The sequence below is a fragment of the Harpia harpyja genome, chromosome 12, assembly GCF_026419915.1.
Source record: "Harpia harpyja isolate bHarHar1 chromosome 12, bHarHar1 primary haplotype, whole genome shotgun sequence".
In the NCBI taxonomy this organism is placed as follows: Eukaryota; Metazoa; Chordata; class Aves; order Accipitriformes; family Accipitridae; genus Harpia; species Harpia harpyja.
Genome location: NC_068951.1, coordinates 30,027,666 through 30,049,537, shown reverse-complemented (window position 1 = coordinate 30,049,537; position 21,872 = coordinate 30,027,666). Strand labels below are relative to the sequence as shown.

Below are 21,872 nucleotides of genomic sequence, written 5' to 3'. Positions count from 1 at the left end.
CAGGCACTTCTCACTTTACATAGGTGAGGTTCATACACCTTTTTCAAATATAAAATGAGAGTCCTTTATAGGGCATAATCTTAGGAGTATCTCTTACAGTTTGGTAAGAGGCTGCCGTCATCATTCATTTCCACATCCTCACTAAACCCTCAGTTGTGCTGGGAGAAACATACTGCAGGTCTCTTCAGTTCCTCAGGGAACTGATCCAGATATAAAATGATTCAACAGGGAGAAAAGAAATTAATGTTAACACAGATCAGTTCCACAGTACGGTGCACCGTGTGCCTTTCCAGACAATTGTGCTTTCGTAAGCAAGAAGGGAGAAAGAAGTCCATACAAAGCAGGCATGAATGTGGGTATGGATAATAGGGGACTTGCATAAACCAACCCTGCTGGCAAAGGGAATGCTAATAAAACTGTAGGCACGCAGCTGGTGTTCAGGTATTGCTAGTGCCTACTATTTGAAAACAGGCTTACCTTGGAAAAAAGGATGAGATTCTCTTGAAATGGTTGGGAATTTTCCAAAAGAATGCACATAAGGTTCTTTGCCTTTGGGTACTACCGTAGCAAAGTTGTGTTCAGATCATATTTCTAAGTAGGTTTTTTGGGGGGGGGGGGGGGTGTGTGTGTTTTTTTTTCCCTGCAACCCTGTGAGCAGGATACTGACTTTTATTTTGAAGACAGACAGTAATTTTTTATTTACTAAAATAATACCAATTTATAACTTGGTATAAAACAATGTACGTTACAGATCTTTTGACAGTGCTGTATGCTTCAAATACTTGCTTGCCCTTTTTGTCCTAGGCTGACATGTAACTTGCTCTGTGCAAAGTACTTATTGAATTGCAGGATCTTCTGTGGACCTTTTATAAAACACTAGAGTTTTGCTCTGGATGGTGTTTGTTCTCATTCATTAAAACTTACAAGTGTGTGTGGTTACTATACTACATGTTCTCTGTGTGTGTGTGGGTATGAGAGAGAGTACATTCAGTGTTCTTGTTTTAAGCACCTGTCAGAATGATGCAATCACTTATGAACAACACAGGCAGCTTGCTTCGTATTTTCTGCTGTTCATACTCCCCTGTTTTTTTCTTGCTTTTTCTATGTTTAATTTTTTCTTTTCAATGTAGAGCTCTCTTTGATTATGACAAGACTAAAGATAGCGGCCTTCCAAGTCAAGGATTGAACTTCAAATTTGGCGATATTCTTCATGTCATTAATGCTTCTGATGATGAATGGTGGCAAGCACGGCAGGTAACTCCAGATGGAGAAAGTGATGAAATTGGAGTTATCCCAAGCAAACGCAGGTATGTCTTATTTTATTGACTTTGAGATGTCTGCTATTAAACATCTGATATGATTAATACATACATTGCATATGCTTTGGTCTTTGTTGTTAATTCTGTACCACATGAGCCACTTGTTTGGCTTTTTAAAAAAAAGTCATCTGTAGTGGGATTCTGACTAACTCAATGAGAAGTTTTTTAAAATCCTATTTAGCCTTAGGAGTTGTGTGCTGAATTCGATAAAGATGGTCCAAGTCCATTTCTCTGTTCTCACTGTAAGCAAGTTACGGGTTTAACAAAATTACATGTGGGTTTAATAACATTACACCATTTATGTATGAAAAGGTGCAAAGTGAATTTTACTTGAATCATGACACTATCATGAATTCTTTCTACCCAACACCTGGAAAACTGGCAAATGTCTCTTTGGTGGCTGCAGTAAATGGGGAGAAGGTGTTCGTTGGCATACTAGAGACCCAAATAAGAGATTAGGTGCTCTGAATCTTAATATCTACTGTTGACTCATAATTGAGGCTGTTCATTTACTATGTCTTGTTTACTGTTTGCACCCTCTGGATTTATTGAACCTATGTAATCATAAAATACTCCGATACCCTCACAGCTCATCACTTGAGAAATAATACCCTACTTTTCCAATACAGTTTGGCATTAGCAGGCTTCCATTTTCTTGAAGGTGTCATCAGCAATAAAAATCTATACTACAAAAGGTACATCTATATGCTTACATTGTAACAAGTAGTAACTTGAAGTTCTGGAATTTTGCTGATTTACCATTTTTGTGTATGTTTTTGTGGTAGAGTTGAGAAAAAAGAACGAGCCCGCTTAAAGACTGTGAAATTCAATTCCAAAACAAGAGGAGATAAAGGGGTGAGTTAATGAAGTGCTAATTACACCTGGCATTGTGGATAGTAACATTTTTCAGTGGTTTATATTTGCACACTCAGTTTCAGATTTTAGTGAAAAGATTAAATTCTGTCTAATAGAAATAAAGTAATTCCAAGCACCAAAGCAAACTTTAAATGTTGAAACACTGCAAATTGTTTAAATAATTAGCTTAGAAATATATATTATCATTAATACTGTAGTATAATAGGAGTTGTAGATACTAATCAGGTATCGAATAGTGCCATTTCTAACAGCTCTGCAACTGCTGTTTATAAAGCAGTTTAACCCTTTAGTATGGATAGTACTCCTGGACTCCCTTTTTTTGGGAAGGGGCTTACTACTGATTTTCAGAAAAAGGAAAATGTTTCTTTCTTTAAGTTTTTTTTTTTTTAATGCATCTAGAAAACAAGGAAGTAAAGCTCAACAGGGTCCCTATGATGAAATGAGGTTTTACGATGTACACAGTTACGCAGACAGCATAAAGTAACTTTTGTTACAATTATAGATACAGGACCTTAAAAGAATTTCATGCAAGGGCATAGGCCAACAAAAAGTCAAGGCTAGCACTATTGCTGACCAGAATCAGTCTCCATCTCACAGCTGTTTTTATTCTCACTTCCACTCTCTACTGGTGCAAATACTGATGTGGCTGTGCTCAAATCCTATGAAATAGCCAATGTAGGTGAAAAATAACCCAATCCAAAAGACACCTTGGTTTAATTTTAGGCAGCCCCTTGGTGCAGTTCACTGCATGATATGCAATCCCTGTCCCAGTACACATGATGGGGATGAGTGGTGAGAAAGCAGTTGTAGCTACTTAAGTAGTAATAGGCATGTTTGTAGGCAAAATTATAGCAATTTCATAATGGTACAGCAGCTAATTTTTTTTTTTTTTTTTGGAGGGTGAGGCTTGTTTGCAATGTTTTGGTCATTTTGAAATTTGAGAAACAGTTTCACAACCTTACAATTTCTACTGATAGTATATAACTAGTAATTTCAAGACTTAGGTATATGCATTTTAGATGTAAGAGCCTTCTAAAGTAATAATATATTGTCATTTTTAAAAATCTGAAACATGCTTTAAGCTCCTGAGGAAGCTATTCCTTAAACAGTGATCATTTTTTTAATAACACTAATGTTGTTACATTAGTCAGTCATTATTGTAAAACTCAAAGATTTCTTTTAGTCATTTATTTCAGTTACAATGTATTCGTAACTTCAAAAATCGCATATGAAATATTAAAGCTTTAATACTTTATCCTGATAGTGTAGGACTTTAAAGACTGTCAAATCCACATGTACAACCCTCTGCTACATGGCAAAGGTTTTAGTTTAGTTTATTAAAAGAGGAAAATGTTACGGGTTTTTTTCTAGAAGTGTTTAAAAGGAAATCAATATCTCTAGTTATTTTCTGATGAACAATTATGGTACTGTCTTGAGGTTTCATTGGATTATTTGCAGGTTTTTTCTGTTTTGGTGCATTCGTATTTTGGTATTGGAATAAAATATTATCAACTGATGTGGTAATTTTTAACCTGGTCATTTTCATAATATGAGTTCACTTTTTAGAAGTCACATAAAATGGCTTAAATACTTAGGACTATTTTAATTACATTAAGGAATTTTTCAGATGTTACCATGTTCTTTGAAAGATAATTGCATGGTTTTGTAGTTTGTCTACCAATAAACTGCAAACAGTTAACTTAATTAACCATGTATTTGAGGTAGCATTTTGACAATAGCGGAGTTAGTGTACAGTCACTGTGTACTAGCATAGCACCAAAGATATGCATGGAATACTGAGTGGAAAAGCAACTACGCTTGCCATTGATATAGAACTGCAGTTCTTTTTCTTTAGTAACATTTCATTTTGCAAACATGCTTACACTGTTCACAATCTTTTGCTTCAGCTGTAAATGTTTTAACATTATGGTTTCTCCTTAAATTATTCTTCCTGTATTTGTCACGATGATATTTTTCCCAGTAAGTTGTTTGCACCATACATGTCCTCACGGACTGTGCCCTACTGTGTCTGTATATGGTGATACTCCACGGACAGGATGAAATATCAACTTTGTACAGTTCTTCAAAATTTCTACATTACAACCTTAAAGAATAACCCTAGTGATGGCAAATACTAAAATCCATGTTCCTTTCATTTTAAGGAAAGTTAAGCAATCTGGAGCAGAAATGGTTACATTTTTTTTTTCTTGTTTGTTCCTTTCATATACACATTTATCTCACTTTCTGTGCTGCTTCTGTTTTAATATATTCTTGCTTATGATGCCTGTTTATGATTTGCAGTGGGCTTATGAAAAATTTAATACAATTACTATGCATTTTCAACTAATAAGCAATTCTCTCTAGCTTTTTATAATCATGGTATCTTTTAAAAATAATCTTTTGGCTAATCTTTTATGCAAAATCGGTATAATATTACTTTTATTTCCCCCCCCTTTTTTTTGGCAATGGAACTGACTCTGACCATTATACATGCAGTATATAAAAATTAATATTAGTTCAGTAAGATTTACTGTACAGAAAGTTAAAATAATTATTGATATGAAATATTTCAAAACTAAAATGAAGAACCCAGTTATGTTTTATGAAGTACAATAAACCACCACTCCTTTTATTTTAACTATACAAATTGCAGAGTCTCACCACCTCAGTTAAGCTGCACCATTTTAGCTTTGTTACATGTATTTCCCCTATTCTTTCGCCCAAACTGAGGGACTTGTTTGAATGGAAAAATTATATACATGTGAGACTTCTACTTCTTGGAAATTCATGTTACAGTATTTTTCATTATACTCAGCAAAGATCTCCTCTGGGCATATTTCTTTGTTGCCCTTGTTCTGTAGATTGCATTAACCTTTCTGGTTATGAGAAATCAATTGCAATGACTTGTTGACTTCAGATGAGGAAGGTCAGGAGGACCATAAGCTAAAACCTTGCCCATGCCAACTATGGTTCCTGCAAGCATATGATTGGCTCGAAACCAGTTCTTTTGTCCATATGTCAGGTTGGTTATTAACCAATTCTTACAGTGGAATGACCATTTTACTCAAGCACAGATGCCAGCCAATTAAAGGTTTTATGGATTTCCTACTTAACACGGTATTGCTATTTCCAGAGCTCAATGTCACTGACGGTACTCCCATGGTACCATGTGCCTCTTTAACACCTGGTAATTTTAAGTAAATTTTTTTTAAACAATGGTAATGAAAATATCACTGGATGTCTCAGTATTTGATATTGCCAAGCAAGTCTGTATTAAAACAGATGGCCAGAAGGATTGTTAATACTGTAGCAGGATGCAGCTTTTGTGTTGCACTATAGGCATTCTCTTTAGGAAGGCCAAATGCTAGTTTTGTAATTGTACCAAAGAAGGTGGTGCACCATTTGAAAAAACTTTGTCCTATTTGACCCCTAGTTGTTACTGTCTTTCATTGCATACTTAATGCTGGTAGAAGAGATAATAGATCTTTTTGCAACTGTATTGCATATAATAGAGGAAGGTGAGCTCACGCTGGCTGAAGACAGACAATTACTTGAAGGTTAACACACTCGAAATTTTAGAAATAGCTGTTAGTAGAGTCTTTAATGTATGAATTGAAAATATTTTGGTTTTTTTTTAAAGTAGCTTTTAAAAAAATGGATCTGTGGAACTTTTATTACTTCCTGCTGCACATGGGCTCTGCTTGGCTTAGAAATAAACAGTCCCCCTGCAGCATAGGGTCTCAGAACTAAGTTGGGCATTTTCTTACTTTTGCCATCCTTCCTGTAATAGAGTTTCTGCAAACCAAATGACAAAAACATGGCAAATTTCATGTTTTGGCAAAACTGGTCAGATGATTCACTTATGCCTAAAGATGAAAAGAAATTTCAGCTGGCTTCAAGTTAGCTGTATTAGTTCTAGTTCTGGGCATAAGCACAGTAAAAATGTTGCTGGTTTATTTATACATTGAGTTTCTTTATTGACCTATAATAATAAATTAAAGGCACTGTAGTCACATAATGTCTTCAACAGAAGACAGGGCAGATATTATTAAATTCTGTGTTAATTATACCTGTAGACATACCTATATATGAATGAAAATACATTGATGCTCTCCATTGTTTAGAAGGAGCACAATAATAGTTTATGTATACGTCCGTATAGGTAACTCTAGAAATTTTTGTAGCAGCTGAGATGCAGAAATTCTTCAGCAACACAGGCGGTTAATGTCAAAAGTTGCTGAATGTGATCCTTGGACATACAGGGTTTTTCACATGGTAATTCTCTATAAATGCACCCTTGAAAAAAAATTGGCACAATAAACAAATGAAATGAGTTTGTATCTTTTGAAAGTTAATCATGGTATTGGGATGTACACTTACGTAGAGCCAAGTCATTTCTTTCAGTGAACTTGCAATGAATTGCAATTGTGAAAGATTGAAACAAATACAGGCTGGTTGTTTTTTTTTTTTCTTTAAATTGTTTGGATATTTTAGCTAGAAACATTTCTTTTTTTCCTTTTTTCCTATTTCACTGTTACTTAGTTTTGTCATAAGCATTTGATACAATGACAGCTTTTAACTTCCATTTTTCTTTATTGTATGATAAATTATTTTGCAGTTGTCACCAAAGTATTTACAGTTTTGCCTTTGCAAATGGGTAACACTGGCAAATACTTCTGGTGTGCTGTTACAATGTCAGCTGTTTGCAAAAGCATGTGTAAAGCCTCAGCATTTTTTAAAAATACTGTAACCCCTATATTAATATCAGTCATTTAACTGACTTTGAGTTCATTATGGTTTGGCCATCTTATAGCAGCCTAGTTTTTCCTATCTTTTTACACTCCCAGCAAGCCTAAATTTGTGAAATACAGGTCAGGCCGTGCAGGATGAACCAGCCTGCCAGTTCTCTCAGTAGTAAGCATGTGAAACACGGAGGGTGTGAGCAAAGCCATAATCCCGATCTCTATTTTTAATGAGCTGAGAAGATAGTGTTAAACTGAAATACGCACTGCATAACGTGGTTATAGGAGTCAGCTTCCGCAAAGCTGCTGGTCTGGGCCTTTGTTCACACAGACATTAGACATCCTTTGTTTTGCCCCTCCTTCTCTTCTTCAGCAGTCATTCAATGACAAGCGTAAAAAGAACCTCTTTTCCCGAAAATTTCCCTTCTACAAGAACAAGGACCAGAGTGAGCAGGAAACCAGTGATATTGACCGTAAGTATGTGGCATTCGATGGAGAGCAAAGCACGTATAGAAGGGCCTGCTAGATTGCAGTAGGGTGTTACCATGGAGACAGTTTCATGAGCTGCAACAGGCTAACGAGCTTGAGGTGCCAATGACAAACTAATCTACAAAATCAATAAAACTATTTGTTTGCAGTTAAAGTAAAATTTAATCCAAGAGTATCCCAGTTTGGAATAGACTGGGTAATACTGTTGAGTAACGGCATGTACATAACTGGAGGAGGTAACAGCCTTCCAGCACTGTCAGTGATGGTTCCTTGTTTCTGACTTGGAGGAGAGGGCACAGCAGCAAAGAAATTATAATGGAGCTTACCAGCTTCTCGAATCAGTCCCTTTAGACTGGTTTCTTCAAAGTGACGAATTCTAATTCGGTTTTCCTAATGAAGAGAGGTTACTTTGATTTTCATCATTGTTGCCAGCACTAAAAAAAAAGTGTCTTCTCAAAAAGCAATTGCATAAGTTTGCTAATTCAGACGAGGTCCGCTCCAAACTGTGTTCTCTGCCATTTGCATCACTGATTACACTTCATGTGCCAGTCAGGTCAAATCCTATAGACTTATCTTCCCCTGTGATGTTCTGGGAACTGTCTCCTGTCGTAGCGCCAATTTTATATATTACTGACAATTATTTTCTTTGTGATTGTCTTTTTATTGCTTGCCCTCTGGGGACTACTCTGCAGGAGGTCCCTGACGACATGGGATCAAAAGGCCTGAGTAAGTGATCAAAATACTCCCAAGTTATTTTAACCTCCATCTGAAAAATCACTACTTTTTTTTTTTTTTTCTAACAGATCTCTTTGAGACTGGTGCTCTACTGGCATAAGGAGGTTGACTCTAAAAGTGTTTCATAAGCTTTTTCTATTTTGTAATGTTCTGGGGGTTTTTGCTTTCAGGAACAAGTTACTTTCATGTGACTATCACATTAGGTGTTTTTGTTGTTCAGAAGCTTACCAGCGCTTACTTGTTTGTCCTTAATAGTACTGTGTTTTTAAATTTGGTGGTTGGTTTTTTTTTTTTATGTCACTATTATCTTGTCTTTGTGGGTTTATTTATTTAAAAATAACCTATGGCTTTTTACAGTAATAGTACAACCATTGCCGTAATACTTTAACTAGTTAGTTTTCATTCCTCTCTCTAGGTGACTGACGTTTACAGCTATTTAAACAAAACCTTTGCTTAACAAATGCCATGGAAGTTTTTCTGTCTGACTTACTTGAACTCTTATGATGCTTTTAGACCAGGTAGAGGGGTAGCTAGTAGAGGAGACACATAAGCATTTGTTGTAGTTCTTGCAGAAATGTTAACTACTTGAATCCAGTAAGATTAAAAAGTCACTGAGTACTCTTAACAGATCTGTTTGTCTACACAGACACCGCCACTGTACTAAAATGACAAAAAAAAAGTCAAGACCTTGCTTTCATCGCAGCTATTAAACACGTACATTGTTATGCATTTATGGAATAGCAAAATTAGTCACTAAAATTATGTGACTGAAGGTCATTAAAAATAACATTTCTGCCCAGGGCATAACTGTTATGTACAGTGTTCCTGAAACAACATGTAAGAAGCGGTGTACTTCTATACTTGGCCTCAATCATTAAATTATAACATTGTATCTATAATTATATTATAGATATATATTATATATATTAGTTGTATATATAATTATGTTATATTATAACTTTATATCTATGTCTATAACATTAATCTTCTATTTCTGAAATGGCCATTTTCAAGGAAATTCTTGGTCTAGAGCAGAAGCCCTTAGCAACCTTTATGCCCTAAGCAGCCTTTATGGCCTTATGATCATACCTAGTTTAAACTATGCATTATGGTCCAGAAAAGTCACTAGGTGATTCTGTTATAAAAACAAATGGCTTCTAGCCTGTTTTTCAGCACAGTCAAACTTTTTGAAACCGCCTCTACCACGCTTAATGCAAGCTGTGTTAGTTGGGCTCTGAAAGACTACTGTTTTTGCTGGCATTTTAGGCTTTACATCTTCACCAATTGTGCCCATTAACGGACTATCACAACACTTGTATTCTTAATTGACAATGTCTCCCTTTCATATTCTACCACAAGGCTTTTAAACATCACTATTTGCCTCTTCCATGCCAATGTGGACATTCTTTTTCCAAGACAAGAAAATGAAATGGAAATAATCCAAACTGCTGGTACTCACAAACTTTAGGAAGAATTTGTCTGTTTTGCCTGCACAGAAATGAAATGAGGGAGTTCAGTCTAGCCAGAGATTAGTGGTTTAAAGATATTAGTTCACTTTATCCAAAAACATTTTAAAAGATTAATTAGTTTACATATGATGATTAACTTTTAAAAATGTTTATTAATCACTAGAAGCATACTCGCTTCATTAATTGTATTCTTGCTTCTAAAGTCCCCTTGCTTCCTTCTCTTCAATCTTGTATGAGAGGAACCACACTGAATTTAATGTATTGTAAAGGCTCCTCTTGACAAAAACATGTATTGTCGTATGCACACAGGTACATAATTTCACATTAATTGTATTTAATTTGTATAGGTCAAACACAAGCTTCTTTATGCAGTCTTAACCTGTGAATGTTAGGGTTTTTCATTACAAATAGACACACTGATTGGGTGCCGTGAAAATTGATTCTTTATTGTAAAGTTCAGCAATATCAAAGTTCATATTTGTTCACCAGATTTGTAGAATTTTCAGGTAACTAGCAGCATAGATTGATACCTGAAATTCTTCAATTGCATTAATTTTTATCATAAAGATATATAATGCAGTTACATAGCTTAAAATAAACACCTTGTAGCTACTGAAGTATTTTGATTACTTTGCAAAAGTTATGAAATTAATATAGATAGTCCGGAATGAAAGTTAAAAGTCAGGAGCTTTTGAAAACTAAAGCATTGCGGGGGCGGGCGGGGGGTGGAATCTTAATTCAGCATTGCGCTTCAAGTAAACTATTTAATATACCATAGGAAAGTGTCTATTATTGAACATGCTGCTCTGTATTTCCTGCAATATAGTCCAATATTTTCTGCTACAAGACTCCTAATGTAATCAATAAATTGCCTACATAGATGTTGAAATGCATAATTCCAGACTTTTTGCACAACAAAATTCATTTTGAAGTGAAAACCTAAAAATTGCAGGGTTACATGTGAACTATGAAGTAGTATACTTTTCATAATCTTCTTTTGATGTGCTATTTAATGTTTTTCTTTTTATTAACATCAATTCCTTTCATATGAAATTAAGCTTGATCCTGACAGCTATGAGAAGTACCTTAAAACTTTTTTATGCAGTATGTATTGATTTCAGCATTTCAATATCAGTATTGTCTTTCATCTGGATTATTTTGTGTCAGTTTGCTTTCTTTTGGACTCATGCCATTAGTGTATGTTCCTTATTTTTTTTCCATTGTGTTGCAATTTCAGAGCATGTAACCTCTAACGCCAGCGATAGTGAAAGTAGTTACCGTAAGTGTTTTTGAGTTCTTTGTTTATTTAGAACCTTTGTTTAGTAGCTCTTTCTTTGGTTTTGTCAGTCTTGTCTTTTCTGGCTATTTATGTGTTAAGTAGAACTTCCTAGTCACCTTCAGGTGAAATCCATATTCATGTGTGTGGTGGAGTACTGCAAATTGTGCTGTGTCTTTGTTTTTAAAAAACTGACTGGAGAGAATCATTGCAAACCTCCTTTATGATTATTTTTATTGTGATCTATGATTTTCTTAGTTCAGCTTAGTTTGAATCTGTTCCTATTTTTTTTAAATTATGTGAGCTAGCTAGATCTATTAAAACCTGAATGTAAATTTAATGCTGACAAATATAATTATATGTAGTTAAGCTTAATACCAGAAGTGTAATTAAACTGTGTAATCTGTTTAATAGTACATAACTATCTACAATTTTTTCACAACTGATACTCAGATTAAATATGTATATGCTTCTAATGAAAGTAAAGGTAAGCAAATGTGTTTACCCTTGCTTTCAGCTTTCATTTATCTATTTTGTCAAGTGCGGGTGCTTAATATGAATCTTCTTCAAAGCATACGACACACATTCAGTGCTGGAGTCAGTTAAGATAAATTAGCGTGCTAGGCATGCATGCATGTTCTCTCTCTCTCTGAAGACATAGCATCTTTTAAATACTAGACTGAGTTAGCTTTTTTTACTAGCCCAAGCTACAGTAGTACTACACGTTCACAGCGGGTAATATGCTGCATGATGCTGCTCTACAATGCTTTAAAATGTCTTAAACCAGAGCCAGAACTTCAATCCCACTGGTCATTTCCAGTGAACAACTCAGTACGGTTCACAGTTCAGACCTGGAACCCCGAATAGAGCAGAGCAGGAAGGTGAGAAAGTTGAGGATTTGAAGAGGAACATGAAAAGAAGGGAACAGTGGAAGTCACGCAGTGTGACACTGAGTGGCTTACTGATCAGCCTGCTGGTGGCTTGCTAACTGTATGGCGGGCACTTCAGAAACAGATATAATTTATGTTAGGATAATAAGGCAGGTGGTTCATTAACAGATATATTTATTTGGAAGTTGTAGATCTTCTCAAAGGTGATGATCCACATTTTTTCTTCCAGTTGATTACACTGAAGGAGAGAATTTATACATGTATATAAAATGCTAACAGTGTTGTAGACTGTAACTGAAAAGAAACCACTTGGGGGAGGCATTCATGTTCCCTGAGAATAACACAAAATTGAGCATGTATGGAAGTCGCCTTTGACAAGCTTATAAATTTTAACCATTTTTAATGACACACCATTAAATCTACCGAAGCATGACTGTTTCTTTATAAATTTGCTGTTTTCTGCTCTCCGCCCCACCAAGGTTTTTTCAGAGCTTGCTTTATTTATGTTTAAAGCTTGTTATTGGTACTACTAGTTAGTTTTTTACTCCGTTGTTACTTGAGAAGCCCCGATTTTATTATGAATGTCATGGATTTGCTTATCTGGATGCGTATTTCCAAGCACTTTTTATTAAAATAATTTTTTTAATTTCTTCTTACTGCTGTCTAATATGAAAGTTATCTTGATTACAGATGAGTACGGTTGTTCAAAAGGTTCATTCTATTAATATTCATTTTTCCAAAGTATTGAAAAGCAGTGACAATATATACTTTTTGCCCTCAATCAGGGGATGCTTTCTACTTGTTATCTTCTTTAGTAGTTTGCTTAACTAATGTAATTTTTGACCTTATAGCAATGTGACTTCTCCAAAGTATCTAAATATATGTGAGCTGGATCTTTCATAGATGAGTTGATAGTTGGTGATTCCCTCTTCCTCTCCCTAGCCTAAAAGGGGTGTTGAAAGTATATACTGTCCTTCTAAAATCCATTTGCATGAGTAACTTTTTGAGATATTAAAATATACAGGTTGCATGTTCTTGTGTCTGTCTTAAGGTATTCCTCACTTGCGATAACTTAGAAAATTAAAATGTTCGTTCATATATTGCTGTAGTACAGTTTGAGTGCAAATTTATCGCAAATAAGAGAAATATTTCTCTTAATGAAATTGTGAATTTGAGATTTGAAAGATCAATGGTATTTGCTGTGAAATAAAGAATAAATATATAGAAGCAATATATGAATTTATAAAAGCCTTCATCTGCCATCTGTTTCTATACAACTGTGGTATAGCATTGGTATGTTCCTTTGCTTGTTGTAAGTATGGCTTATGAACTCTAAAGAATGTTCCAAAATTACACAAGTGAGTTACTGAAGGACTGTATTTTATTCAAAGTTCATAGTAATGTCCTGTAATTTGAGCTTGTATCTTCAGAATTATAAATTCTCTACTGTCATGGAGTTAACTTTTAGTGATTTCATTGCAAGAAATCTTACTTGGAGATATCTTGTTAGACTAGAAATAATATTTTAGAGGGATGGCAACTGAGGTACATTTCAGATGCTTTCACTAACATTTAAAAAGCCTGCAGCTGTCAAAGGTCAAAATTAAGTTACTGTAGTTTCATTCACTGCTGATGTGCTTTCTGGAGCTGAGAACAACACAAAGCATTCTTTGTTTTCAACTTCATCTTTAAAAATTCATTAATAAAACAATAGTTATTTAGTATATACAATCATAATTTTTTTTTTGTAGAATTAGAGTGAAGATGTTTATATAAATGCCACTTCATAATAAAGTTAGTGGAAGATATGTACACCTTGACATACATGGTTGTCAGCCCTGTATAAATATGGAAGAATGTTATTGTAAATGCTGGCTTCAAAGTATGGAGAATGTTCATGATGAAGGTGGCATTGCTTCTAGCAGTGAATGATAGCATGCATGCATTTCATTCAGGGAAATGTGTATAAGAGCATTTCAATAATGCTTTAAAATTCTTCTTGTGCTTGATGTAAATTTGACATGCTAACATAAACCAGGAAATTATTTATGCTGTATGTGTCTTATGCTTTAAAATTTTGTGTTTGGCTTATCTTTGTGATTTTTATAATTCATCACTCTTGAAAAATGTCCTTCATCAGTATCATTGTAATGCATATTACTGAGGAATGTCCAAATCATTATAGTTCATTGAATGACTCAATTTAAATATGTTGGTTTAGAAAAAAAATACATAGATATGTCTTTGCATTTACATTTTAGGTGGCCAAGAGGAATATGTCTTGTCATATGAACCAGTCAATCAACAAGAAGGTTTGTAGATATCACTTGGGAAAAAAGAAATACCATCTGAATTATCAGAATGCTTCGTGTGCCCCTATGTACTGAGCACCATGTTAAACTTTACTGTTTTGAACTTGTTGACGTTATTCAAATGAATAAAGCATAAAGGCATAAATTATTAAATGCAATTGCTAAATTATTTAGTGCAAAATCCAAAGGTGTGCTGCTTAAAATAACTTACTCTGTGTGGTTTACATTGCATAAGGAAAATATGGTATGTTTAACAGTTTCGTCAGTGTGAACCTCAGAAATTATAGTTTTCTTCTTTTTCATATTGCTTAGCGTTCTCACTGTTGCAGTTCCTTTTTTTCTGTCATAGCAAAAAGTGTGTCAATAGATCATTTGTCTATTTAGGTAAACTTTTATTGAAATGTCTCTAAAACATGGCAGTCTCCCATTTCTGTATGGGCTTCTTATATGGCTAATTTGGTTAGCAATTGCCAAGTGATTCTCCCCCCCCCCCCCCCCCCCCCGGGAAAATGGTATTTTACAATTAAGTGGAAATCGATAGGAGAAAATACTTTCTCACACCTGCATTTAAAATAAAATGGTTTTCACTGATTTTTAATGGGATGCTATCATTTCCCTTCACCTTGATGCTGATCTTGCTTCGCTGTGTATAATAGATCCAGAATTTTTAGTGTTCCCATTCACCACCACAGATGCTAATGGTTGATATACATTCTCTGATACATAGCTCATATATTTGTAAATTAATCAGTAAAACGGATGTCCTTTGGGAGTATTTGATATCTATTACCTATCAAATAAGGTGGCAGTGGAAGTAAATATATGTCATGTATTTACATGAATTTTGAGTGTCAAGTTTGCATTTTTAGTTTCATGCAGTGGATGGCACAGCCCAGTTGCTTTTAATAGCATTGTGGAACATATGTGACTTGTTAATCGTGGCGTATGGACTCCATTTCATCAGTAAGCTTCCAAAAGTAATAAAAATTGTTATATAAGACTAACACAAACTACATTACTTATATAATTTTTAATTTTGGTAGGCTCCAAACAAGATCATGGATAAGAAATGCATGAGTTAAGACCATGCTAGAAATGGGGAAATGGTAGGCCCTCTTTGATGTGCTAAGCAAGCTATGCTTAAGCTAGGGAACTGGAGGTTTGTTACCCTCAAATGAGCAGCTGCTGGGTCTGTGTATGTATGCACACCAGAGGGTCTCACAAAATGAGAAACATCTTTTTAGCTGGCATTAGCATCCCAGATTCTGATAGCTTAATGGTTTAGTAAGAACAATAGTAATATCAAGTGAATTAATGTCAAGGTTGAAGAGAAAAGGTGAATAAGACTGTACAAGCCAATGGTTTGGTAACTGTTATATTGTAAAACTAAAAATTTTAGAGAGCCAAATGCTTTGGCATTTAAATACGTGACTGTAATTCTCTTTCTGAGTCTAACATAGTGTATGGGGAAGGCCAGAAAAGAACTAGCACCTTGTTTCTTTGCTTAGGAGCAGTAATACATTCCCTGCATATGTTATTTACGTTTGTCCACAAATTCACTTCCACAGTAGTCTGGGTTTGGTTTTTTGGTTTGTTTTTTTTTTTTTTTTTTTTAATAAGAAGCCCAGAGGAATAAAGAACTGTAATGACCAAATAGATTTAAAGGTGCTTGGATTTGAGACACTAGTGGGCCACCCTTAGTCTTTAAGCAAAGATGTTTGTTGTTAAATTAATAGGTTGACAGTTACTGGATCCAAGACATTCCTTTTATGAATATATTAATACCATCGAAAGAAAGTAGCTCTGAGAGTCAAATTAAAATACATTTTATAGGTCAAACTTTATTTGATTTGGACTTATTTGTGCAGTAAAGTCAGATTGAACCTAAACCTAAAATTTATGCAGCTGAAATTACATGCTAATGCCAAGATACTTAGGCATTATTGTCTTCATGATTCTTGCAGTATAATCGGATATTTTCTGCTTAAGCTTAATTTCCAACCAAAAGCCCTTTATAACTTCATAAAAAATTAAGCTGCTTTTAAAAGATGCTACACTTCATTTTATAAGGGTGTTAATAGTTACAGAAGCTATATATAGTTGAGTCTTTATATATGAATATTTAATTGTGGTCTTACAGAACATAAGAAGCGTTTCCCAACACAGAACTAGAATTTCACGAACGGTGCTACTGCTTAGGTACCTCTGAAGTGAAAAGACTTTCAAATTTCCCCCTTCTGCTTTTTTCATTAGAATGAAGGATGTTACTTTGTGAAAAGATTTTTTTTTTTTTTTTTTTTTTCCTCCCAAAGACTTCAGTCACCTAGGGTGGTGATTTGAGGCTGAAGATCTAACATCTTACTGCGCCTACGATATTAATTGATTTACGTTCTTAAACATGATTTTATTCTCTTTCGGAGTACATATTCTTTCAGGTATTAAAATCATTACCATGTGATAAAGCTTATTTTGCTGAACTGTGAAAGTTAGCAATCATACTGAAATGTAACTGATGTTATTCCTTTATGTTTAATAGTCAGTTACACTCGACCTGTGATTGTTTTGGGACCCATGAAAGACAGAATAAATGATGATCTGATCTCAGAATTTCCAGACAAATTTGGCTCATGTGTTCCACGTAAGTCTCAGCAAATACTAAAGCAATTCTAAATTATTTTTTTCTGTTAGTTTTCTTAATAGGCATCCTCTGTATGTTGAGTTAAAAAAAAGTTAATATATTGTTTAAACTTTATAGACCTGTCTTAATGGTCAGTCATCTCTTCGCTTGTGAAAATTTTGCAATATAAATGGGAGACTATTTTTTGATATTGTAGGGAAAAAGGTCACTGTTTTCTGTTTTGCTTTAAAAACTACCGGTTTATATTTAAAGATACTACTAGACCAAAACGAGATTATGAGGTGGATGGACGTGATTACCATTTTGTCACTTCTCGAGAGCAAATGGAGAAGGATATTCAGGATCACAAATTCATTGAAGCTGGCCAGTACAATAATCATCTTTACGGAACAAGTGTCCAATCAGTGCGAGAAGTAGCAGAAAAGGTAAATCAGCGCCAGTTACTTTAATTTACTGAGGTGATTATCTGATTGTGCTGACAGGGGAAAAGAGAAGAATGGCAAGAAGCCATTAGGAACCCTCTGACTTTAAAAGGAATTTGTACAAAAGTAGAAGCAAAGCACATTGTCACAAATGCATTTAGGGAAATAATGAAGCTTTGGAATAATGAAAGTGTTGTGATTAAATTATGGGAGAAGAGCAACCATAGTTTGTGCCTCCTTATAAAAAGAGAATAGAGAAGAAATAATTGGAATTACAGGCTAATTAGTCTAGCTCACATACATAGATCATTAACTAATTAAAAATAGTGGTGGTGGAGTCAATTAATATGATGATCCATTTGATACAGACCTGTGTGGAAGAAAACTTATAAAATTGTTATTCTTTGTGCCCTTCATGGATTTAGCTGACAAAGGGAAAAGAGTGAATGTAATAAACTCAATTTTAGAAAGACTTTTTACATAACTACCACTACATTTTGAAGACTGACCTTACTGGTTTTATCCTGAATAGATTTTAATTAACTATTTCTTGCAAAATCTAAATATTTCTAAATTCAAACTGAAGTTTACTTGAGCTCTCTGAAAAAGAGTGGGAAGAAGGAAGCATGTTTCTTAAAGTAAGTTGCTTGTTTTAAAGAAATTTTTTTGGTGAAAATTCTTTGCAAATGTTCCACATTAGGTTGATGAGTGTTGTTCTACCGCTTACAAACATGGTGCATTTACAGTAGACAATGTTGTCTGATCTGTATGAGAGAAGAAACAGCTATTTTCTAGGTGGGAACTCACAAGCATGAGCACTTCCAGTCTGGACATGCAGAGGGTAAGTGTGGTTAACCCAGGTGACACAGGAGTGTAGTTAGTCCTCTGGAAAACAGTGTAGACCATTCTGGCCAAATGGCTGAGTATTGTTATTTCTGGCAATTTAATTTACTAGAATCAAAACCAGGGAGAACACAGTGGGATTCTGTGGTTCATGTGATGAAGTTTTCTTCTTCTGTCTTCCTCACCTTATGGAATAGAACTTGGCTCTGTGGTATATAGCAAGAAAAGTGAAGGAAATAAAATTAATTATGAAACTTTTGAAGTAAATGAACAGTATTTTGTTTGGGAGGCTGAACAAAGTTGTGAAACTATCATATGTGGTTAAATGATGAAAGTATTTATTGAACAGCTTAAACATTATAAACCTGTTGGCAGTTGCTTCACCTGGTAGCACAGATACAATTCTTCGGTTCCATCCTAGACCTGAAATTGGCTGCGTTCTTTTGCTCATCTAGTGTGATTAGTAAGGTATAAAATGATTGTGAACCTTTTATAACCTGACATGAAGAACTGAGTACTACCAGATGTCTCTGTGCTATTAAATCTCTTGCACAGGCACTGTGGGACTTCGGGTAAATGCAGTAATTTCTCAGTTCCAGCCAACTTTATTCTTCTGGGAAACAACGGCCTGTCCTTCAGAACTTGACTTCAGAATCGTGACAGGGCTGCAAACTGGTCGATCTGGGACTAGTCCTTCCTTGTAGTCTTGCTTAAGAGATGAGTCTGTTTAGTGGGTCTTATTCCTGGGATACAAAAGATGATTTCCAGGTTTTCTATGATGAATTTAAGGGCAGACACAACAGAAGTGACTGCTACTACCCCAAAAGTACCAAAAATGGTATTCTTCCAATAGCTTTAAATTGTGTTCATTTGTCCATGCTTCCAGCTGATCCCCATCTCTCATTTCGTTACCTATAATGGACACAGCTAAAGATGCTTTTTGATGTCATTGTTCAGTTATTGTAAAAGGCACTGAGTGCTGTGCTGTCTTTCTCAATCAGATGCAGTGCAAGTAAGGAACTCAAAAATATGTAAAATATTGTTTGAATGCACTGTGCAAAGAGCTAATAGCTGCCCTGGATGAAAACATGATAATTATATCATGAAGTACTTGCATTTCTTTTCCTTGTCTTCCAAATCTTCACTTGAAAGGAATTTTCACATCCTCTTTGGAATCGCTAGCAACTTGCAAATCTCTGTCTGAGGCCACTGTTAATGCATGTTCATTATTTATTTGGAGTAAACTGTCACAGTTATATTCCATAAGGTCCAGCAGAGCTGTTGTGCTAGCAACCTAGTCCTCTTCTCTTTGCTCAAAATCCTTTGGCACCTGGCATAAGTTGTTGAGCCAAGCACAGCAAATACTGAGGCTTATCCCAAAAAGGAAAATGGACCAGGTAATGCTCTTAATTCTCAATTCCAAGAGCACTTGCCACATTTAAAGAGAAACCATTTGAAAGATATGGACAGGTCAGCACATGTAGTAAAACACTCTGCTAGAACATACAAACACTTTTCTTAAATGATACCAGTCAGCATCCAGATCACCAGACTGGCTCTGGGAAACAGCTGTCATCAGTTGAAAGCAAGAAGATATGTATTGTTCACGTGGGAAGAACACTTCTATCCTCCTTAAGAATTCCTGAAATAAAATTCTGTGGTTTTGTTGTGCAAGTGATCAAATGTAAATGATCCTAGTGATCTCTCCTGCCAGGAAGCAGAAACATGTCAGTCGTTTCAGACTGCAGTCACTTCCTTGCTCTTCAACGTGCTCTCCAGGAATGATCTCCCAGGAGTTCAGGAAGTGCGTTGTATATGAGTAACCATTGGTTTTATGGTGCTTGTGGGTTTGTATCCTGGCTTACAGAATTCTACCATTCACATTGGTCTCCTGCTAAAGAAAAAGCTTTTCTTATTTTAGTCACCCAACAGTGGTTTTCCACTCCCCCATCCCTTTCTAAAATGGTGGTATGGCAAATTACTCATATGCTACTTGGAAAGGAAAGAAATAAAAATGTGTGAGGTGGAAATGAGCGTATCAGAGATGAGAGGAGCTGAGGAACAGGAAGAGCCTTTGAGATGAGATGTCCCAAAGAGCTGGAAAATTGCTTCTAAGTGGGAGAATAGAGGTGGGGAGAAAAGCAGCCCTACCACTTTGTCTTCCAACTGCCCAAGGAACGGTTAAGTTATATTGGTTTCTCAAGAGATAAAAGATAATAAGCCCAAATAAATTGCACTCACCATCTCAAAGTTGGTATTCTACTGTGTGGTACCTGGGGGGAGGAGAGTGCTTGCATTCAGTTCCATCTAACGATTCTGATGGTGGTGTATTTCCCTGCCATCAGGGCTGGTTACTCCTATGGGTATGCTAGTTAAGTCATCTGGCTTCTCTCTAAACTGCATTTGTGACATGGCCACCTCCCTAAAGGATCCTCAAATTATTAAAAAATAAAAATAATTTTGGCGGTGTGGTTGAAGTACAGCTGTTCCACTGCATGATTCTGCATTGTTGATTGGGCTGCAACCTCTGGTAGAGAAAAGAAGGAAGAAGGGTCAGGAACATCTCAAATGATGTATGATCCCAGCAGAGGAGCATTGTGGGACCTTGTGCCAAAGTGGTGAAATCATAATATCATTGATGCAGATGCTCTAATTTTGTTGGCTTCAGTGGAGATGTGTTTTCTCTTCTAAATAATTATGCTATGCATACTTGTGACTTAAATTTTGCTTAGTGCCATTTTCCCTTCTCTCTCACTTTTTAGGGTAAACATTGCATTCTTGATGTTTCTGGTAATGCGATCAAAAGGTTGCAGATTGCCCAGCTGTACCCAATCTCCATTTTTATTAAACCCAAAACAGTGGAAAATATCATGTGAGTAAAAGTAAAGTACCTCAGGCTAAATTGTTTGAGACTGTCATTGTATTTGAAAAACAAACTGCAAGTTATGTGAGGACAATTGTAATATTTGCATTTTAAATGATATTTAATTTCCTGAGTTTAATTTCTAGGGACTTTTAGATGGGGTTTCTAATCCAAATTAAAGTGCTTGAGAACAAATGTCATTGTGCTAAATTCCATGCAACATAGTGTCAGAACAGCTCATTCCCACTACAGTCTTTGCTTAGGTGTGTCATTTAGGAGACTGCCTCTTATTAGGGTTAATACTCAGCCAGCAGTTTAAAACCTTACTTCAAAAGACTCCAAGTGTTTGATAGTAGGTTTTAAATGTATAATGTTTTCAATTTCAGGGAAATGAATAAACGCTTAACGGAAGAGCAAGCCAGAAAGACGTTTGAGAGAGCCATGAAATTGGAGCAAGAATTTACTGAACACTTCACAGGTGTGTTTTGCTTGGGACTGTTCCCTTGCTAGAGTTGAAATTTATTGCTTGCCATAAAATAGTAATTGCCTCACTACTGAGATAAGGCTGAACTTTGTTTTTCGGCTGATCTGTGATTGTTTCGAGGCATAGAGCCATCTTAGTATGTCTACACTGATTTCAATTTGATCAATTAATTCAATATATACAAAAATTTACTGGGAGCTTAATTTAGGTTTTAAAAAATGTGAGACTTTCTACTATTTTCCTTGATATTGTAGTGCAGATGTTTGCTTTGTTGATATATTGTACACTTAAAGCTTTTTATTTGCAGAGCAATTTGAGATTGCCCAGCAAAGCTCCCTGTAGAAAATGTTACTTTCCATTTTTTTAAAATCAGGAAGTAAAGAATGATGGTAATTAATTAAGCCTCTGGAAATTGGGCACTACAGCATTATGGTGCTTAGCAAATCAAATTTTGTATGCCATGGACTTAACTGTAACAGCAAGGGATGGGCCGCAAGCACTCAAACTGTGCTAA

General features: G+C 35.3%; 1 protein-coding gene across 35 annotated transcripts in view; it reads left to right on the top strand.

Moving 5' to 3' along the window:
* DLG1 (discs large MAGUK scaffold protein 1) overlaps positions 1-21,872 on the top strand; it is a 173,225-nt gene that overhangs the window by 147,348 nt on the left and 4,005 nt on the right. For 14 of the 35 annotated variants that reach the window (XM_052803492.1, XM_052803501.1, XM_052803493.1 and 11 more), the window contains 10 exons: positions 1,131-1,307; positions 2,105-2,174; positions 7,311-7,410; positions 10,868-10,909; positions 12,472-12,507; positions 14,058-14,108; positions 16,645-16,746; positions 16,999-17,171; positions 20,774-20,883; positions 21,261-21,352. In XM_052803492.1, the coding sequence (XP_052659452.1) occupies positions 1,131-1,307; positions 2,105-2,174; positions 7,311-7,410; positions 10,868-10,909; positions 12,472-12,507; positions 14,058-14,108; positions 16,645-16,746; positions 16,999-17,171; positions 20,774-20,883; positions 21,261-21,352 (953 nt within the window). Of the gene's footprint in view, positions 1-1,130; positions 1,308-2,104; positions 2,175-7,310; positions 7,411-8,118; positions 8,153-10,867; positions 10,910-12,471; positions 12,508-14,057; positions 14,109-16,644; positions 16,747-16,998; positions 17,172-20,773; positions 20,884-21,260; positions 21,353-21,872 lie in introns of all 35 variants that reach the window. The other 21 variants (XM_052803499.1, XM_052803500.1, XM_052803512.1 and 18 more) reach the window with 7 other exon arrangements.